The 22,781-nt window shown below is 45.2% G+C and overlaps 1 protein-coding gene across 1 annotated transcript in view; it reads left to right on the top strand.

The window, feature by feature from the left end:
- Positions 1-811: 811 nt before the first annotated feature.
- The window catches only part of LOC140723727 (uncharacterized), a 70,662-nt gene continuing 48,692 nt past the window's right edge, over positions 812-22,781 (top strand). The window contains exon 1 of the mRNA XM_073038277.1: positions 812-985. Within this exon, the coding sequence (XP_072894378.1) occupies positions 981-985 (5 nt within the window). The 5' untranslated portion in view covers positions 812-980. The remainder of the gene's footprint in view (positions 986-22,781) is intronic.

The following is a 22,781-nucleotide window of genomic DNA, read 5'->3' on the forward strand; positions in this document are numbered from 1 at the left end:
ACCACTGGATTTAAATACATGTGAAATGGGGCATGGTCTATCCGCTGGGAATTCGAACGGAAATTTACCTGAGCTACATCAGTCAGCATCCCCGATCTTGCAGGACGTTTCCCGCCGGGAACGATTCTGCAAGCGCGATCTCTGGAAAGCGAGCGTTATTCAAAAAAATCCTGCCATGAAAGCATTTTGAATAAGCCTTGAGGAGCCTGGCAGTGGATGGGCTACAGCAGCAGAAGACCACGAGCACATACACTCAGTGGCCACTTTATTAGTTGCAGGAGATACCCAATATTGAATACCCATGGAGGCCGGCGAATATTTCAGAGACTCATGCCGCTGAGCAGTTAGACAGCCAACATCAGACTCCCGAAACCCGACTGGAAGTGATCCGGCGAGAGGAGCAAATACCCAGCGAGCCAGAAAAGCAACCTTCCCGATACGTTGTATTGGACAGTTCCCCTTTCGTATGACTTATCTTACACGGGGGTGACTTAAGGGGCGGGGGTTCAGCGACCACTTTTAGATTAAAAAATGCATGCAAAATAACATGAATTTTATAGCCAAACTTCTGTAATTAAACACAAAAAGAAACAAGAAAATTGATTTACAGATTAGTTTTTACTGAATTCCCTGCAAATGGAATTGTTTAGCAAAGGGCTTCCAGTTGATTTGATTCCGAATGAGCAGGTGACTCTGTGCTGGGACGTTTAAGGTGAAACTCGTCTTGCCCCGGGCAGGACGGGACCTGCTGGGCGGAGCTTCGTATCTCGCAGAGCGTGGGCGGCTCGAATTCACAGCCTGGGACTTGCAGACTTTAACGAGAGGACGTCCGTCCCACGTTTGGGGTCGAGCAAGCTTTCCCGACCGATTAGATGCGATGGACCCTTACCATTATCCGTGGGCGCCAGGTCGGGGATTGAATAATAAGGAGATAACTTGTGAGATCGGCCCAGAAATCAACTGAGAAGATAAATGCGGACATGAGGTAAGGTTAACGCAGCTTTTTATATTTCTGCATGTGTTTCACCTTGTGCCCCTCAGGGATTCCCCTGTTCGTTGTGCTCCTCCTCCTCAGCCCACGGTCCGACCCGCTCCGGTCGAAGATAAGAAGTAAGAACAGAGTTAATAGGAGCAGAAGTCGGCCATCTGCCCCGTCGAGCCAGCTCTGCCATTCAGTAAGGTCATGGCTGATCTGACCATGAACTCATCTCCACCTGCCTGCCTTCTCCCCATCACCCTGAATTCCCCTAGTATTTAAAAACCTATCCAACCTTGTCTTAAGTATATTTACTGAGGTATGCTCAACTGCTTTATCGGGCGGAGAATTCTCCACTCTCTGGGAAAGAATATCTCCATCCTAAATCTACTCCCCGAATCTTGAGACTATGCATCCTCGTTCTAGTCTTTCCTACCACTGGGAATAAAAACTTTCCTGCCTCTATTTTTCCATCCCTGTTATATTTTTATATGTACCTATCAGATCTCTTCACAATCTTCTGAATTCCAGTGAGTACAGTCCCAGGTGAATCAATAGTTCCCCGTAGTCTAATCACCCCCCCCCCCCATCTCAGGAATCAACCCGGTGAACCTCCTCTGCAGCGCCACCAAAGCCAGACCCGACAGCTGTGTCAGGTGGGTGGCACCATGGCTGCGGTGTCCATCTCTTCCCCAGGCCGAGGATGTCAGTGGTTCTACCAGTCCTTCTGCATCCCTCTCCCACAGACGCGGTGTGGGGTCAGTCAAGGGTCACGGGGCACAATCTGACACTCGACTATTTGGGACCCTTTCGTAGGGCAGTGTGAGGTGAGGGCCTCTGTCGGCCAGAGTTGAGCATCGATGTTGTGCCCTAGCTGTCTAGATACGCAAACCAGGTCAGTACGATACGGAGAGCAAGCTGTTGCCCATGTAGAAGGCTGCCCCGCTCCACGCGCATAATGAACAGCAAGGATCTGCAGAGATCCATACAGTTTGGCACCGGCAGCGTCGCAGGAGTTGCCAGTCAGCGTTGAAATCAATTTAGGAACTGCAGATCCGGAGTTTTCCCTCTGTGTTTACTATCGAATCCTTTCTCATGAGTAGATTCAGCCATAAGGTAGCGGAGGTTTGAGATCAGAGTATTCCTTCCAATCGAACTGTCAACCGCGGCTGACGAGCCACATCTGCCCGAAACGGCAATTATTAAGACTCTTGCCCCGTCTCCTGTCAGTAGAAACTGTTCCGTCGGGGTCAGTAGCTAAGCCACACGTGCAGGCCAGGAGCCGGACTTGGTTGTCAAAGGCTATTTAGTTGAACGCCATTGGGAGCATTTAATAGGCAGAGGGACCTTGTTCCCATTAACGCCCTTGGCTGTAACAACCTGGAGGAATCAGGGCAGTGCACCGACCACGAAAAAAAAGAAAAAAAAGATTATAAACCCTCAGCATTTCGGGCAGCAACTCTAACGGTACTAATTCACTCTCAGATTCGATATCACATAAATATTATCTCTATCGATTTTGCTGCCATTCCGTGGAGAAGGAATGGTTAAACAATATATTAAACCAAGTTCCTTCAGTATTGATTGACAGCAAGCTACCGAGCCGGCTGCTCCGATTTCAGCAGAGAGGCCGCTCCCTCTCCTGAGGAATGTGTGTGTTGGAATTCGCCCTGCGGGCAGGCAGCTGCTTGCACAGAGATTCTGAGCCCCACAGGATAACAGCCGGCACCGCCCAAGTCAGCCAAAGGCCCCTCAGCTGTTTGGCTGCATGAATCGATTCGGAAAATATATCGAACAAGTGATAGAAATTTTAAGTAGGATCTCGGCGAGAATACTGCCGCTTCTGATGTTTGTTTCACGGTATTCATTCATGCAGCATTTTTGTTAAAGTGTCTTTGTTTTGGAGTCAGGGATCCAGGAGTCACCGGCTCTCTTCTGCCGCCGATATTATGTGTTCGGCCGCTGTTCTTGTTTTGAAATCATTGGCACGGTTAGGATTTCCCATTGCTTTATCCAAGATCAAATTCCATTGTGGTGTGTCGGGGAGGTTTTAAAATCATCCCGGTGAGAGAGTAGGAACACAAGTTGTTTGTTGTCTTTGAATGACCGCGTGGTTTGCGAAAAGATTTAGAAACAATTAAATTTACAAACAAGAGAAAATCTGCCCCTCCCCCTTTTTCCCGTGGTCCTCTGTCTCTTTCATCAATCAACCTCCCAGCATCCGTACTTCATCCCTCCCTCTTCAGGATTCACCTATCATCTGGAATTCCTCTCCTTCCTCACTCCTCCTCCAATTTATAAATCTACTCCTCAGTTTTTTTTCTTTCCGAAGGGTCTCGCCCGATATGTCGACTGTATTTTTTCCCACAGTTGCTGGCTGGCCTGCTGAGTTCCTCCAGCATTTTGTATGTGAAACAATATACCCGTCAGTTTAGTGCTTTGGTGAATCCCTTTGGTCGCATCCACTAAAGGAAAGATTCATTTCTTATCCGAAACGCGAGAAAATCTGCAAATGCTGGAAATCTGCATGCAGCACGCACAAATTGCAGTAGGAACTCAGGAGGCCAGGCATCACCTATGGAAATTCGTAAACAGTGAGCGATTCGACCTGAAAACTTTCATCAGACTCATTTTCTTATGTCTGCTCGCCTTGTAACTTTTTGCAGAAAATTAAAAAAAGTATTCCTTTGGAAAACAGGAGGATAGATATTAGCCCGTTGATAATCCATACCACGAATGACACAACAGGTGTCATAAGGAAATAGATTCCAAAAGCATTAGAAAACTAAATAAGCGAGAAAGAGATGATAAAATTTACAACTGTAAGATCAGAAGTACAGAACTCGACTCCTGAGAGCTGATAAACCCCAGGGACCTAATGGTAATCAGTCCACCAATGTCGTGGAAGTGTCTTTCATTTGAAAACTCACTCGACAACGTGCCTAGGTCCCGGATGCTTTCCTTGGCTGCGTAAGTCCAGGGAAGACGTACTCTGGTCCCGCCAAAATCGGGAGACTGATGCGGCGCACCCACCCCAAACCCGCTTTGTGTGAATGCTGTGTAATTTGCTACCCTGTTACAGCTCAATGCCCAGAAATATCAGACAGCACACTGAATACGATTAAAGAAATTATATTTGTGAATATTAACTGAAAGATTAGTAAAGATAAAGGTTAAAAAAACAAAGGTCCCCTTATAATTAAACTGTCAATGTGCACAAGTTGGAGCTCAGTTCATCCATCCTCCATCGATCTCGGCGCCTGTCTCCAACTAATTACAATTTCCCCAATGCGTCCAGTCCTACCACCGCTTCTCTCCAGCGTCTTCCCTCTTCACCTCCCTCCAAACAAAGGAGCCAGCTCTCATTCCAAAGCACCTGTTACTTTTCCCCATAACTCAAACACTGCTTCTACAGAGAGAACATTACGTTAGCGGTGAAACATTTCCCAGGGTGTTACACTGTGGAGAGGGAAGCTGGACCATAGCCCTTCACAGATCCACGCACTTATCTATAAGCCCACAAGACACAGCAGCAGAATTTGGCCATCTGGCCCCATCAACTCTGCTCCGGAATTCAATCCTGGCTGATCTTTCCCCCCTCTGCCTCAGCCCCGACTCCACGGCCTTCCCCCCATAACCTGTGAACAAGGAGAAAGAGATAAGTTTGTGGCCTAAGGTAGAAGGAGATCAGTTATACGGCTCTCGTTACATGCACATGCAGTACAACTCTTTGAGTGGTAGTGCAGAATGATTGAAGTAAATAACCCATCTCTTTCTACTGTCACGTACCCAGTGACCGGGTTAAAGAACCAGCAGAAATGGAAAACACTTTGGGGTCTGGTATTGCTATAAACTAATAGTGTTTATTAGTAAATTACTCAATACAGTAATATAAATGCAAATATATCAAACAGGTTAGCAATGATACAGATATAGATATATATGTATGTGTGGAAATAGGAACTAAACTAGGCTCTTTCAAACCTAGGGGTAATTGGATACAGTCTTACGATGATGAAGAGAGTTCAGTTCAGTTTGTGGTATTTAGTTGAGTAATGTTTGAGAGAGAGAGAGAGAGAGAGAGAGGTGATGCCGTTGATCTTCCCGTTGTCTTCCGAAGTCCTGTTGTGATCACCGACTATGACCATGATACGTACGACCGTTATCACCTAGGCAAGAGCACACAAATAATTCAAATAATTCCCCACCGTTTGCACCTTTTCACACTGTGAGCCCCTGATCAATTTCCCCCAATTGATCCTCCAAAACCCCAACTTCACATGGGTGCACAATTATCGTTCAGTGTCTGACACTGTGTGTGTCTCCTGGTGTGTCTGTCTGTATAACAGTGGATCTTCTCTTTATCTCCACATGCTGGACACCAGTTGGCCATCAACCTGCTCCTCCCACCGCTTTCTGCAGAAACCGTACAAGCAATCAAGTAACCTTGTGAAAGGTAAACAATCAGCAGAGGAACCATAACATCATTCTTTCGAGCAGTTTCGCTCTCTCTCTCATTGCTCTGGAAGCCTCTCCCTCTCTCTCTTAAAAGCAGCACCACTTATAGTGTCTATTCTGGACCCCTTTCCATACTAGGGTGACCCCCAACACCCCCTCCTTTTAAGAAATTTTTATGGGGGGTAAAATTTCAGGTTAAATGTGAATTACAGAGTTTGTAACAATACATGAGTAATCATCAGATAACAGAGTAAAAAGGGTACAGTTTCAAACTTAACATCTAGATAAATAATTGGCTATGATGTTGTCAGTACCTTTGACATGTCTAATTTCGAGATCATATTCTTGCAATATCAGACTCCAATTCAACAATCTTCTGTTCTTATTTTTCATATTGGGCACTAAGGGATTATGATCTGTGTAAGCTATCTGTGGCTTGTGGGCAGGACAAATACAAACTTTGAAATGTTGCAAAGACAGAATAAGTGGCAGTAACTCTTTTCCCATAGTGGAATAGTTTTTTTCTGGTGTACATTAAATTTCTTGGAGAAATAAGTCACTGGGTGTTCAATGTCATCCGCACCTTTCTGCAATAATCCTGCTCCAGCAGCCTCGTCACTAGCATCTGTTGCTATGGAGAATGGTTTGGAAAAGTCAGATGTTCTGAATATGGGATGATAACACAATATAGGTTACAGTTGCTCAAACAATTTTCCCACAGCCATAGCGTGCTCTTCCCACATGTCACTCCGGACCACTAAATCATCGATATAAGCCCCTGTGTTTTCTAAACCTCTAATTACCAAGTCAATCATCCTTTTAAATGTTCCTGGAGCATTTTTCATTCTGAAAGGTTAAACATTATATTCATATAGCCCTGAAGGTGTGACAAATGCTGTGATTTCTCTAGACCTTTCAGTCAAAGGAACACACCAATATCCTTTCAGCAAGTCAATTTTTGTAAGGTACTTAGCCGACACCACTTTATCAATGCAATCATCTACTCTCGGGATAGGATCAGCATCTGTCTTTGTGATGGCATTGACTTTCCTGTAGTCAGTACAGGATATCACATTACAGTCCAGTTTCGGTGCAAGAACACAAGACGCTGCCCAGTTTGAGGTAGATCGCCAAATGATACCAGCTGTTAGCATGTACTCAATTTCTTTTTCTACCAGCTTGCTTTTCTCCAAGTTCATTCTGTCCGGATGCTTTTTAATGGGCTGGGCTGACTTGACAGTGATGTCATGCACTGCCGTCGTGCACAGTCTGAGAATATCAGGGAATAAACCTTTATGCCGGTTAATTAAAATCTTCAATTTTTTTGCTGCTTTGACTGCAAATGTTGAATTTTCCCATCAATATTTTTCAAAAAACATCAGACTTTCTGAGTCTTGTGAAAACTACAGGGAGTTCAGTAAAATGATTTTGTCCTCCAGTACTAGCCACGACAAACTCCTCCGTTGTCATGACAGTACTCACTAGTGCGAGGTCGGAGTCATGATAACACCTGATCACATTTACATTCTGACTTGACCATTGCTCTCTGTGTAAGGTCAAAGGTGACACAATATGCTTAACTCTCAACTCTTTAATGTTCTTGATGTAAAGTTACTACCCTGGTCAGATTGAATCTCTTTAGTTAGACCTACCGGTGTGGAGAATTTGATAAGTGTTTTTACCTTGATGTTCTGCAGGGGCACCATTCCATGGAACCTAGACACAGCACACATACTCGTAGCCAGCTGCAGTCTTTGGCAAGAGACCCATTCAATCCATGACCCTGGAAAATGGTTCACCAAAAACAGGTATCAGGTGCTTTTGGGATCACCTGATTAGGTTTTCCTGCACCCTGAAAGATATGGCAAGTCCTGGACAAGTTCACAACCTTCTTCCTTAAATTAGGCCAGTAGAATTCCTTCAACAATTTCATTTATTGGCTTTTCCACTTCAAACTGTCCACCTAAATACATACTATGAGCCACTTTTTAAATTTCAACCCTGTAAACTTCCGGGACAACCACTTGATGTTCAATAGCCCAATCCCCATCTGCAAGCACAGTAGGTGGTCTCCACTTCCTCATCAACACCCCGTCTCTAAGATAAATTACTACTGACTCTCTCTGAACCTCCTCTTCTGTGAGAGCTCTCTCCTTTGAAGTCACAATTTCCGGATTTTTATTTTGCTCCTCTCTCTGCCTTTCTGCTTCCTCAGCCGCCAGTTTCTGTTTTTTTTTACTCGGAACTCATGTTCTTACTTCATTTTATCTGCCTGAAGCTGAACCTCAGCCTCAGGAAGTGATTTACCCTCAACAAACATCTCCAACGCCTCCTCTTCGAATTTCCCCTCGGCTACATTATGTTGTGCTTTTAACAGCTGTACCTGAGCCCTCCTCGTGCGAGTGGTCACTTTAATCTTTACCTTATGAGTGATTCCCATCAATACATCCTTCTTAGCCTCATCCAAAGCATCAGGGGTTGGACCCACCATAAAGATAATAACCTCAAACTCCATTGCTGCTGTTTTTCCACACAACCAAATCAAAATAAGGGAATGTACCCCATTCAATTCAAACAATCCCCACATAATTTTGTTCAAAGCCCCGGACATGTGCCCCAATTTTGGACGCGTCCACAGGGACGGGGTTAAAGATCCAGCAGAAATGAAAAACACACTGGAGTCCTATAAACGAATAATGTTTACTAGTAAATTACGCAATACAGTAATATAAATGCAAATATATCAAACAGGTTAGCAATGATATAGATATATATGTATGTGTGGAAATAGGAACAAAACTAGGCTCTTTCAAACCCAGGGGTAATTGGATACAATCTTACGATGATGAAGAGAGTTCAGTTCACTTCATCATATTTAGTTGAGTAACGTTGGAGGGAGGGAGGGAGGGAGAGAGAGAGAGAGAGAGAGAGAGAGAGATGAGAGGTGATGCCGTTGATCTTCCCGTTGTCTTCCGAAGTCCTGTTGTGGTTACCGACTATGACCATGATACGTACGACCGTTCTTCAGTGGTGGAATCATCACACAGCCAAGGGTGGACACACAAATAATTCCACACCAGTCGCAGCTTTTCACACTGTGAGCCACTGATCGATTTCCCCGAAATGATCCTCCAAAACTCCACCTTCACGTGGGTGCACAAAGCTCATTCAGTGTCCGACACAGTGTCTGTCTGTGGCCCAGCGGATCTGCATTTTATTTCCACATGCTGGACATCAGCTGTCCATCAACCTACTCCTCCCATCACTTTCTGCAGAAACCGTACAAGCAGGCAAGTACAGTTGAAAGGTGGAAGGTGAACAATCAGCAGAGGATCCTTAACATTATCATTCTTTCGGGCAATTTCTGTCTCTTTCTCTCTCTCTCTCTCTCTCTCTCTCTCTCTCGCTCTCTCATTGCTCGGGTTGCCTCCCCCTCTCTCTTAAAAACAGCACAGTTCATAGGGTCTCTTCTGGACCCCATTCCAAATCCCTAACACTAACTTCAATAATAAGTATACCGTCTTGGCTACTGTTGCTGGGGACGGTTGCTTTTCCGACACCGAGACTGGTCCCTCAGCTCAGAGGGGAAGGTGGGAAAGGACATAGTACAAGGAACATAGAACATAGAACAATACAGCACAGTACAGGACAATCGACCCACAATGCTGTGCGGACCCTTAAACCCTACCTCCATATAACCCTCCACCTTAAATTCCTCAATATACCTGTCTAGTAGTCTCTTAAATTTCACTCGTGTATCTGCCTCCACCACTGACTCAGGTAGTGCATTCCACACATCAACCACTCTCTGTGTAAAAAACCTTCATCTAATATCTCCCTTGAACTTTTGTCCCCTTACCTTAAAGCCATGTCCTCTTGTATTGTGCAGTGGTGCCCTGGGGAAGAGGCGCTGGCTGTCCACTCTATCTATTCCGCTTAATATCTTGTATATCTTTATCATTTCTCCTCTCATCCTCCTTCTCTCCAAAGAGTAAAGCCTTAGCTCCCTTAATCTGTGATCATAATGCATACCCTCTAAACCAGGCAGCATTCTGGTAAATCATACCTGTACCCTTTCCAATGCTTCCACATCTTTCCTATAGTGCGGAGACCAGAACTGGACACAATACTCCAACTGTGGTCTAACTAGAGTTTTATACAGCTGCATCACTACCCCGCGACTCTTAAGCTCTATCCCTCAACTTATGAAGGCTAACACTCCATACACTTTCTTAACTACCAGATCTACCTGTGAGTCAACTTTCAGGGATCTGTGGACATGTACCCCCAGATCCCTCTGCTCCTCCACACTGCCCTGTATCCTACCATTTACTTTGTACTCTGCCTTGGAGTTTGTCTTTCCAAGGTGTACCACCTCAAACTTCTCTGGATTGAACTCCATCTGCCACTTCTCAGCCCACTTCTGCATCCTATTAATGTGTCTCTCCAATCGTCGACAATCCTCAATACTATCCACGACACCACCAACCTTTGTTTCGTCTGCAAACTTGCCAACCCAACCTTCTACCCATATATCCAGGTCGGTAACAAAAATCACGAAGGTAGAGGTCCCAGAATCGATCCTTGTGGGACACTACTAGTCACAACCCGCCAATCTGAATGTATTCCATCCACCACAACACTCTGCTATCTGCAGGCAAGCCAATTCTGAATCCACCTGGCCAAACTTCCCTGGATCCCATGCCTTCTGACTTTAGGAATAAGCTACCATGTGGTATCTTGTCAAATGCCTCATTAAAACAATGTAAATCACATCCACTGCACTACCCTCATCTATGTGCTGAGTCACCTCCTCAAAGAACTCTATCAGGCTTGTTAGACACGATCTGCCCTTCACAAAGCCATGCTGACCGTCTCTGAGCAGAACATGATTCTTTAAATTCCCTTAGATTCTAAGAATCTTTTACATACATAAGACTCACTGGTCTAAAATTACCCAGACTATCTCTACTAACTTTTTTGAACAAGGGGATAATGAGGACATAAAAATCCTAGCCAGAGGCTCAGCAATCTCTTCCCTCGCCTGGGGAATATTTCATCAGGCCCCGGGGACTACTCCGTCCTAATGCATTTTAACAACTCCAACACCTCTTCTCCCTTGATATCAACATGCTCCAGAACATCAACCTCACTCATATTGTCCTCACTGTCATCAAATTCCCTCTCATTGGTGAAAACCGAAGAGAAGTATTCATTGAGGACCTTGCTCACTTCCACAGCCTCCAGGCACGTCTTCCCACCTTTATCTCTAGTCGGTCCTGTAATTACATAATTGAAGAATGCATTGGGGTTTAGAAGGGTCAGATTTTATTGAGTGTGTCCAGAACGGGTTTCTGTTACAGTATGTTGGCAGGCCGACTAGAGGGAATGCCATACTAGATCTAGTATTAGGAAACGAACCAGGACAGGTCACAGATCTTTCAGTGGATGAGCATCTGGGAGACACTGACCACCGCTCACTGGCCATTAACATTATCATGGAAAAGGATAGAATCAGACAGGACAGGAAAATTTTTAATTGGGGAAGGGCAAATTATGTCTATAAGGCTAGAACTTGCAGGTGTGAATTGGAATGATGTTTTTGCAGGGAAATGTACTATGGACATGTGGTCGATGGTTAGGAAGCTCTTGCAGGATGTTAGTGATTAATTTGTCCTTGTGAGGAAGTTAAAGAATTGTAGAGTGAAGGAACCACGGTTAACAAGAGAGGTGGAAAATCTAGTCAGTTGGAAGAAGCAGCATATGTGAGGTTCAGGAAGTGAGGATTAGATGAGTCTATTGAGGAATATAGGGTAACAAGAAAGGAGCTTAAGAAGGGGCTGAGGAGAGCAAGAACGGTATATGAAAAGGCCTTGGCGAGTAGTCAAGAGGAAAACCCCAAGGCATTCTTCAATTATCCAAAGAAGAAAAGGTTTACAGGAGTGAAGATAGGACGGAATAGAGATAAAGTTGGGAAGATGTTCCTGGAGGCTGTGGAAAGGAGTGAGGTGCTCAATGAATACTTCTCTTTGGTATTCACCAATGAGAGGAAACTTAATGATGGTGAGGACAATATTAGTGAGGATGATGTTCTGGAGCATGTTGATATTAAGGGAGAAGAGCTGTTGGATTTGTTAAAAAAAACGACGGATAAGTCCCCGAGGTCTGAAGGTTTATTCCCCAGGCTGCTCCATGAGGCGAGAGAAGAGATTGGTGAGCCTGGATATTTGTGTCCTCGTTGTCCACTAGAATGGTACCGGAGATTGGGGGGACGGGTGAAGGTTGCCCCATGTTCAAAAATGATCGTAGAATTAGTCCAGGTAATTATAGACCAGTGAGTTTTATGCCTGTGGTGGGAAAGCTGTTGGTAAAGCTTCTTAGAGATAGGATCTATGGGCATTTAGAGGTTCATGGTCTGATCAGGGACAGTCAGCATGGCTTTGTGAAGGGGAGATCGAGTCTAACAAGCCTGATAGAGTTCTTTGAGTAGGTGACCAGGCATATAGATGAGGTTAGTGCAGTGGATATTATCTACATGGATTTTAGTAAGGCATTTGGCAAGGTACCACATGGTAGGCTTATTCAGAGAGTCAGAAGGTATGGTATCCAGTGAAGTTTGACCAGGTTTCAGAATTGGCTTGCCTACAGAAAGCAGAGGGTCGTGGTGGAGAGAGTCGGATTCGAGGATTGTGACTAGTGTTGTTCCACAATGATTTTTATTAACAACCTGGATGTTGGGGCGGAAAGGTGGGTTGACAAGTTTCAGATACACAAAGGATGGTGGTGTTGTGGATAGTGCTGAGGATTGTCGAAGATTGCAGAGAGACTTTGATAGGATGCAGAAGTGGGCTGAGAAATGGCAGATGGAGTTCAAACCAGAGAAGTGTGTGGTGGTACACTTCGCAAAGCCAAACTCCAAGGCAGAGTACAAAAGAAAGGGCAGGATTCCTCGGAGTTTGGAGGAGCAGAGGTATCTGGAGTGCATGTCCACAGATCCCTGAAAGCTGTCTCACAGGTAGATAGGGTAGTTAAGAAAGCTTATGCAGTGTTAGCTTTCATAAGTCGAGCGATAAAGTTTAAGAGTCGCGGAGTAATGATGCAGCTCTTTAAAAGTCTGGTTAGGCCACACTTGGAGTACGGTATCCAGTTTTGGTCGCCTCACTGTAGGAAGGATGTGGAAGTGTTGGAAAGGGTACAGAGGAGATTTACCAGGATGCTGCCTGGTTTAGAGTGTATGCATTATGATCAGAGATTAGGGGAGACTGGGCTTTACTCTCTGGAGAGATGGAGGATGAGAGGAGACATGATAGAGGTATATAAGATATTAAGAGGAATAAATAGAGTGGACAGCCAGTGCCTCTTCCCCAGGGCACCACTCAATTCAAGAGGACATGGCATTCAGGTAAGGGGTGAAAAGTTCAAGGGGGATATTAGATTAAGGCTTTTTACACAGAGAGTGGTTGGTGCGTGAAATGCACTGCCTGAGTCAATGGTGGAGACAGATACCCTGGTGAAATTTAAGAGACTACCAGACAGGTACATGGAGGAATTTAATGTGTGTGTGTGTGTGTGTGTGTGTGTGTGTGTGTGTGTGTGTGTGTGTGTGTGTGTGTGTGTGTGTGTGTGTGTGTGTGTGTGTGTGTGTGTGTGTGGTGGTTTATATGGGAGTCAGGGTTTATGGGTTGGCACAGCATTGTGGGCCGAAAGGCCTCTATTCTGCTGTATTGTTCCATGTTTCTTAGGCGACAAACCTATCAATCACCCCTGCAGATGTGCAAGATCCGTATGCTCCATGGTTGCTGGGCAAAGTGTGTAAATGTAGGACGGGACTATGTTGAAAATTAAATGTGTTCGGTTCTCTAAAATTGACTCTTTCTACATCAGGCCAGGAACTTATCAATCACCCCCCCCGCCCCCACCGTACAGCACATCGCCGGATACTGCTGCAGGTTAACTCAATCTGACAATTTACACAGGTACGATTAAGTGGCAATTATCACTCATCAAAATCTAGTTCTAAGAAATAAAGTCATGTAAGTGTAACACCCTGATTAACATTCTGTCTGCTATGCTGTAGGCATTTCAGTTTATCAATTTTGTGAGAGAAGTCTGTTTTATTATAAGCTTGTAGGGTTTGATCTGAGATAAGGGGATTTACTGTACAACTTAAGAATGTAGTGTCATCCAGTCAGGATGGTAGAATTGATAAGGGTTCTACAGAATGGTGTGAGGGCAGCTCTTTGTTGGTGGGAGCTGGGAGAATGCAGGAGGGAAGATGGATGAAGATGCCGTCCCTCTTGCACAAGGTGCTTTATGCAAATGAATGTCTTCAGTAGGAAGGACCAATACTCTGGAAGTAGAGCCCATTTGTTTGTCGTGGATTTCAAGCGGAAACAAATGTTTCTGGATGATTTGATTTCCACTGTGCACAGGTGACTGCTTAAGTATAATAGGTCATTTTTTTTCCAGCCCTTCCTTTGGTAACTAGGTGCTTAAGTTAACATTCGTAAATATACTTCTTTATAATTTGTATTCAGTGTGAGAAATGTTATGTCTTGCCAAGGGACGATTGCCGGGGTAGAAAATCACACAGCATTCACACAAACCGGGGTGTGGGTGGGTGAGCGAGCCATCCCAACCTCATAGACTTCACGGTACCACAGTTGCATCACACTATACGTGTGAAGCCTGACAAAGGTGAGTTTCTCCCCACAGTGTCCAGTGGTTGTTAGCAAGTATTTTAGTTGACAACCCAAATCTCCTCAAACTCGGAGTGTAATAAAGTCCCTGAATTGCATTCTTTATACCTATACAATATTTTGTGTCCATGTTAGGGCGTCCGAGATATTGACACCCAGGAACTTTAAATTGCTCGCTCTTTCCACTCCTGACCTCTCGATGCTGTTTGACTTTGCTCCCTCTTTTTAGCCCTTCCTGAACTCCACAATCAGCTCTTTGGTCATGCTGAAGCTGAGTCCAAGGTTGTTGTTGTGGGACCACTCAACTAACTGGTATATCTTGCTCTTGTACGCCCTTTCCTCACAGACCTAAATTCTGCCAACAATGATTACATTCACAGCAGTTTACAGTTGATATTTGAGATGTCCCTAGCCACATAGTCATGGGCTTAGAGAAGGTAGAGCAGCGTTAAGCACACAAAATTGTGCTGTGCCGGCCATTACCCTATATTTGCCATAGACAAAGGGCGATTCACAGGTTGTTGATCAAGCTCCCCTTCGGGCCACCATGCCCATTCTAGTACCCAACACCATTCTATTTACAAACACTTCGTCCGCAGGCGGCAATGCCAATGTTTCTGTATGTTCACCTGGATAATGGGGATGGACAGTCAGAATCACTGCATACATCCACTATCTACGCCCCATGGCAGCGTATTCCTCGTTCCAGCACCCCTCACCACCATACCACCACCTCTGGGTGACATTGCTCATAGTCCCTCTGAACCTCTTGCACGGCCACGTCAATCTGTCCTGTGTACTATTGAGAACTGTGCTACAAGGGTGACCATTCACACTGTGTAACCCATCTATACTTCTCCCCTGCTATCGGTCAGAACACCCCAGTTAGTCTATTCCGGTCTACGAGGATCAATCCAGCCTGAGCAGTCTGCCTTAAAGAGAAGGGAAATGGACGATCTCGAAAGAGGTTCTGGAGTGGAAGAGGAAGAGTGTGGAATGGGGAGAAGCTGATCGGGAGTAAAGGAGGTGGAGGGGAAAGAGTTGGTGGGAGAGACCGTGCAGGAAGGGGACCGTGTTTTGTATGGTATTCAAAAAAAAAAAAATTCACTCACCCTCCGTACCACGGGAACTGGACATGTGCCCCCCTCAGTTCAATGGCTGTCATCGCTGGGAACTAAGCACAACCGCCGTGATTTCCCACTACTCTCAGCCTGTCACCTTTCCAGAAATTAAATTAATCCCACTGTCAGTTGTGTAATCATTAACCGAGTCTCTGCTTTTAACCTCACCAACATCTCCAGCACAGTGTTCTGTCAAATACTGAGTTCCTGTGAGTGACATGAAGGCGATGTGGAGGGCAAAGAGCACGACAGATATCCATATTAACAGACTAATGCCGAGGGATATGTGTGAGAGATAGACAGAACGAGAGAGGGAGAGAGAGAGAGAGAGGGGGGGGGGGAGGGAGAGAGAGAGAATAGGGAAAAGCGAGGCAGCATTGATGAAATAGAGGTTGGAGGACAGTGGGAAAGAGAAGGGAGGAAGAGCTGAGAGCGAGATATTGCAGTGTGCGTTAGACAGATACAGTGAAGCGCGAAACCCAGAGAGAAAGGGAAAAGAACAATAGATGTAGTATGATTTCTTGTCTCTCATACCGAATGATTACAATTTCTCTGAGCTCTCATATTCAGAGTTCACAGTTTCACTGCAAAGACCATGAGTGGTCCGCATTCCCTCTGTGTCGCCTTGCTGTACAAGGTGTGTGCTTGTCTGGCGCCTGTACATACCGAGAGATAACACGGAATATTGATATAAATGAGAAGAAAAACAACTCATGATTTTAGTGTCTCCAACCACAGGTTTTGCATCATCCAATGGAGCTACCTAGTGCAAACAGAAGCTCACTAATTCACCGGGAGACACTGCATCAGTAGCACCTATACTAGTGGATCCAGAGAACAGCTGAAGCCACCACCTACTTTGTCTATTGGGAAGACTGTTTCTGAAGCACCTGGCCATTCTGCTCAAAGCTTCCAACTCAGCATGAATCACATATGCAAAGCTGGCAAGGCATCTGCTAACTCGGTGATTCAATCACCCGCCCATTTATGAGATGATGGACAGCTGCACCTGGCTTGCTGGCATCGAAATGGCAGTCACTGTGTGGTACATTAAGACAGTCCATTCAGCCCATCAAAGCTGCTTTGTCAGTCAATTATGTTGAATCCCGGATCACCTTTGATGCCCTGACGAATCAGGAAATTATCTTTTTTTTTGCTTTCAATACTTCCATGGACTTGGCTTGCACACCTGTCTGTGGCCGAGCATTCCGCAGATTCACCGCTCTCTGGTAAAACAATATCCTACTTAACTTTGTTCTAAAGTGGTCCCTCTCAAATTTGAGGTTGTGCCTGCAATTTCTGGAGACTTTGTATATGAAACATCGTCTCCACATCCGCCTAAACAAGTCTTTTCAACTTTTGGTAGATTTCAATGCGACCTACCCACATTCTTCTAAATGCCAGTGCGTACAGGGCCAAAGCTCTTACATCTTAACCCTTCTTTCCCGGAATCATCCTCGTAATCTGAACTTCCCCCGATGTGAACGCATGCTTTCTGAGATACGGGGTATAAAACTGTTGACAGTATGCCAAGTGCAAACAGTTGCTTATAAGTACTTAACGAATCTCGCTGTTTTTATATTATATTCCACTTTGAAATGAATACCAACATTTGCCTTCTTTACGACCAGCTAATTTCTGAACATTGTATTCAAACTGCCATTTTTTCCCATTCTTCCAATTTTTATATCCTTAGACCATAAAACCATTAGACAAAGGAGTAGAATTAAGCCATTCAAACCAGTGTCCATCTAAAATTCCAAAATGGCTGATCCCCGATCAATTCAACCCCATACACTTGCCCTCTCATCATTTCCCTTGATGCCCCAGTTTCTTTCTACAATCGCATTGGTTCTTCAGAACTACATACCCCTCCAGCTATCTTCATAACATCTGACAACTTTGCTGCAAAGCCATCAATTTCTTTATCTAAATCATTGACAAAAGTATAAAAAGTAGGTGTCTAATACTGGCCTCTGGAGAACACTACTAGTCATTGGCAGACAACCAGGAAATGCTCCCCTTTATTCCAGTCGCTGGTCCCTGCCTGTCAGCCATCCCTCTAACCATGTCAGCATCCTTCCTATATTTCCATGTGATTTTATCATGTTAAGCGGCCTCATGTGTGGCACCGTGTGAAATGCCATCTGGAAATACAAGTAAAGGATTGGAGGGTTGTGAATGTTGTTCCTTTATTAAAGAAAGGGAGTAGAGATAGACGAGGAAATTATAGACCAGTGAGTCTCCTTTCAGTGGTTGGCAAGTTGATAGAAAACATCCTTACAAGCAGGATTCATGAATATTTGGAGGCGTATAATATGATTAGGAATAGTCAGCATGACTTTGTCAAAGGCAGGTCGTGTCTTATGAACCTGACTGAAATTTTTGACCATGTGACATTGATGAAAGCAAGGCAGTAGATGTAGTGTATATGGATTTCAGCAAGATACCCCATGCAAGGCTTATTGAGAGAATAAGGATGCATGGGTTCCAAGGGGACATTGCTTTGTGCATCCAGAATTGGCTTGCCCACAGAAGGCAATGAGTGGTTGCAGGTGGGTCACATTCTACAAGGAGGCCGGTGACCAGTGGTGTGTCTCAGGGATCTGTTGTGGGACCCCTAATCTTCATGATATTTGTAGATGATCTGGATGAGGAAGTGGAGGGTTGGATTAGTAAATTTGCTGATAACACAAAGTTTGGTGGTGTTGTGGATAGTTTGGAGGGCCATCAAAGATTACAGTGGGAGATTGATAGTATGCAAAACTGAGCTGCAAAATGACAGATGGAGTTCATCCCAGATAAGTGTGAGGTGGTTCATTTTGGTGGGTCAAATAGGATGGCAGTATATAGTATTAATCGTAAGATTCTTGGCAGTGTGGAGGATCAGAGAGTTCTTGGGGTCCGAGTCCATAGGGCACTCAAAGCTGCTGCGCAGGTTTACTCTGTGGTTAAGAAGGCAGACTGTGTATTGACCTTCATCAATCGTGGGTTTAAGTTTAGGAGCCGAGAGGTAATGCTGCAGCTATATAGGAACCTGTTCAAACTCCACTTGGAGTACTGTGCTCAGTTCTGATAGACTCACTGCATGAAGGATGTGAAAACCATAGAAAGGGTGCAGAGGAGCTGTACAGGGATGTCACCTGGATTGGAGGGCATGCCTTATGAGAATTGTTTGAGTGAACTTGGCCTTTTCTCCTTGGAGGGACGGAGGATGAGAGGTGATCTGATAGAGGTGTATAAGATGATGAAGGGCATTTATCGTGTGGATAGCCAAGGCTTTTTCCCAGGGCTGAAATGCTAACATGAGAGGGCACAGTTGTAATGTGTTTGGAGGTAGGTACAGAGGAGATGCCAGGTGTACGTTTATTTACACAGTGAAGGTGAGTGCGCGGAATGGGCAGTCGACGACGGCCGTGGAGGTGAAAACGATAGTGTCGTTTAAGAGACTTCTGGATAGGTATATGGAGATTAGAAAATTAGAGGGCTATGGGTAACCCTAGGTAGATTCTAAGGTAAGGACATGTTCAGTGCAGCTTTTTAGGCCGAAGGGCCTGTATTGTGCTATAGGCTTTCTATCTTTCTATGTAATGGCTTATTTGAAATGTTTCACTGCTAAGGCTAAGGTAATGGCTTCTAAGTAATGTTCCCTGCTGAGGTAATTGTTTCTCTGTAGCAGCAATGTTTGGGTTATGCCTGTTAGCCCATCGGAGATTGTTGCTTTGTCTTGTGTATCCGGAAGGACGTTGTCTTCGCGGTTTTTGTCGAGGAGAGATGAAGAGGGAGGACGCGAGTGAAGAGAGCGAGTAGACCACTAGGCGGAGTGGACTGGGATCTGGAAGTCCGAAGTTCGGCGACGCTCGGAGGAGACCGATGGTGGAAGAATGACTACTGAGTGAGATCAAACATGACTTTGACTTGACTTGCGCACATTTTTTATTTTCAGTACTATATTCAGATTAAGATTCATAATGTTCTATCATTTAATTGCATATGGTGTTCTATCTGGTATTTTGTGTTGTGCGTTTGTAGCTGGGGGTACATTGCACAACATTCACACAATGTGATTACCCAGTTTGGAGGGGCCGAAGGCCGACTCCCCTAGACGAACAGGAGCTGGGCGAGCCTGAGGGTTCCATTTGTGCCAAAGACATCCACCTCCCTTCATTTTTTCAATGCTAATTGTTAGTCCTCGAGGAACCCTGTCAGATTTGTCAGGCAGGGTAACCGAACAGGCCTGTAATTTCCTTCTTTATTTGCCTTCCTCCCTTTTAAAAGAGTGCAGAGACATTTGCAATTTGACATTCCTCCGGAACCATAACAGAATTCAGTGATTCTTGAAAAATGATAACCACTGCATCTACTGTCTCTTCGGCAACCTCTTTCAGAACTGTGGGATGTCAGCCATATGGTCCACTTGTCCTATTTAAGACCTTAGCGTTTCTTTGGCGCTTTTTCCTTTGTAATAGAAAAGGCACTCACTCATGCTCCCTGGCACTCACGGTCTTCAGGAACACTGTTAAAGTCTTTCACAGGGAGAGCTGATGTAAAGTACTCATGAGCTTCATCTGCCATTTCTTTATCCCCCATTACTACATCACCAGCATTATTTCCAGTGGTCCAGTTTCAACTCTCACCGCCCTTTTACTCTTTATATAACTGAAAAACAAACTTTTAGCATTCCACTTTATATTATTGGCCAGTTTGCCCTCATGTTTATTCTTTTGGATTCGTATGGCTTTCTTAGTGGCCTTATGTTGGATTAAAAAAAATCTCAAACATGCAGAGACCCTTCCTACAGGCCGAGAACCAGGTTCCTCGCCCAGAACGTCGACTGTACACTATTTCTAATTTCTGATGTAAAATCATCTCGAAAAATGATGGAAAACTACTTTGTTTTATGTATTTATTTGATTGTACAATTTGAGCCTAAGAAGGTAGAGTCATTTTTATCAAAGTCCAAATTGTCTAAAGCAGTGTTAACAGTAAAATAAAAATACAATGCGTTTCCCTTCCCACTCGACGCACTGATGTCCACTTCTCCCTTCCGCAAACCTCCTCCTTCGACATATCGATCTGGTTTGCTGCCCTGCTCTGGATGTTTTAATCCGGAATTCCCGATGAGACATCTATCAGCCACACTGGCACAGCTCATTCCTCCTCAAACCTTACCGACTCTGAACTCCGCTCTCTCTGTGCCTATCTCAAATTTACAATCAAACCCCCCAGACAAAGGATGTGCTGATGGACTGTTTCCGAGTGAACTTGTGAAATCCAGCATCTCCTTATCCGTACCACATGAGGAGGACCCCGCTCCAGAACTACATAAAACTGTCTCTGACACCATTACTGACCTCATCAGTTCTCGAGATCTCCCATCAACTCACGGATCCTTCGCCCACAACTGCTTACCTTGACCCAATACCCAAGATCCACAATCCCGACTGTGCTGGGTAGGCATATTATCTCTGCCTGCTCCTGACCCACTGCACTCTTATGCTCATAGCTCGACTCGATTCTGTCTTCCTCGGTCAGTCCCTTCCAATCTGTATCGGTGAAACTTCTCATGCTCGCGATCTTCTTTCTAGCGTTCAACTCCCTGGCCACGATTACCTCATTTACACCATGAATGATCATTCCCAATACCCTTCTACCCCCGATCCACTACTACTTTCCTCTGTCTGTTAGAATTGGCCCACACCCTCAACAATGTTTCCTTTGGCTCCGTCCGCATTATCCAAGCTCGTGTGTTGGCCATTGGCTACGTCCCTATTCCAAGCCTTCGCCAGAAAAGTTCCCTATCTTGTTCCTCCAGAACATTGATGTGTTATGCTCCGGTCCTGAGCCGGCGTTCCGGTTCTTGGTCCGGGCAGCGGACTCCGGGTCTTGTAGCCGTCCGCCTTTCACCCTTGAGCCTAATTTCACCTCTGGATCATCTTGGCTTGTTGGGGCGCAAGGTGGCGCACCTGATGCCCATCGGCTGGCGGTGTATAGAGAGGCCTCTGGGACAGCGTGGAGTTGGGGGTTGTCTTGACTATCCTGCTCACCCCTGGTTGTCTTGCTTATCCTGCTCACCCCTGGTTGTCTTGCTTATCCTGCTCACCCCTGGTTGTCCTGCCTATCCTGCTCACCCCTGGTTGTCCTGCTTATCCTGCTCACCCCTGGTTGTCCTGCTTATCCTGCTCCTCCTGTTTGCCCTGGCTGGGAGTACCATCGTTAAAGACGAATTTTTTGAGTAGGTCTGGCAATCACCCTGTACGAAGTTTCCTTTCTATCCCTTGCCTCCGTTGGGCAAGCCTGGCTGGACTGCCGTTGCCCGATGGGGGACTCTGCCCCTTCCTACCCCTTGCTGCCGTCAAGTTGTGCTCCGCAACCTACCCAGGTGCCCTGCAACCTGCGTAGGCCCCCGTGTTCCTTCCTCGGAGGTCCGGGCCCTGCCCAGGAGTTATGCGGCTCCCCCAGAGAACTCCAAGATTCTGCCAGAACTCCTAGATCCTGCCGGACCTCCAAGAACCTCCTCTGAACTCCGGGATCCTGCCTTGCCTGAGCTCTAAGACTCGCTTGGAACCCCAGAATCGCCTTGAACGCCATGTCCCTCATGCACACCATGGTCCCCACATCTTGTCTATCATTTAGTTGTTCCCATCCTGCCCCTAGTACTTCAGTGTCTGCGTCCTGCACTTGTGTCCAGCCGCCTGTCCCCTTATGACATTGATGACTGCATCGATGCTGTTTCAGGCACCTGCTCTGAGGCCGTGAATTTCATCACATCGGCCACCAACTTCCACACTGACCTTAAGTACACTTGGTCCATTTTAACAACTGCCTTACCTTGCTCGATCTCTTTGTCTCAATCAAAGGAAACTAATTCTCGACCCTCTTCATTAGAAACATACCGGCTCCAACAGTTATCTGGCCCATACCTCTTCCCTCCCAGTTTCCTGTAAAAATGCCTTTCCCTTTTCCCCTTTCCTTCATCTCATCAGCATCTGCTCCAAGAATGTGGCCACCATTCCAGGCGATCAGAGCTGCCTTCTCTCCGTGGCCCTAAACATCGATTGCACTCTTTTCCACAGTTGCTGCTTGATCTTCTGAGTTCTTCCAGCATTTTAATCTATCAAAAATGATTAAAATATGTTCCCTTATTCGTCAATTGATATTGCACTCATCTTCTCCGATGTTAACACATCCCCTCTTATTGGGACCAAATGGCTCACAGTACTTCAAAATTGGCCTGCCCAGCGCTTTAAAAAGTTTCATTCAGCCTTACTTCTTGCTTTTATATTCTATACCTCTTGAAATGAATGCTAACATCGCATTGACATTTCACAGCACTGACTCAACCTGCCAATAAACATTTAGGGGATTCTGCAGAGATCGCAAAAGTCACCTTGCAGCTCAGATTTTTTTAAAATTTTGTTTCCACTCCATTAAGAACATATCCTATGCCTTTATTTAATCTAACAAAATGCATGGTCAAACAGGGGAAGACACTGCATTCAATTAGCTACCTCTTTGCCATTCTCC

The sequence above is a fragment of the Hemitrygon akajei genome, unplaced genomic scaffold (assembly GCF_048418815.1).
Source record: "Hemitrygon akajei unplaced genomic scaffold, sHemAka1.3 Scf000130, whole genome shotgun sequence".
NCBI lineage: Eukaryota > Metazoa > Chordata > Chondrichthyes > Myliobatiformes > Dasyatidae > Hemitrygon > Hemitrygon akajei.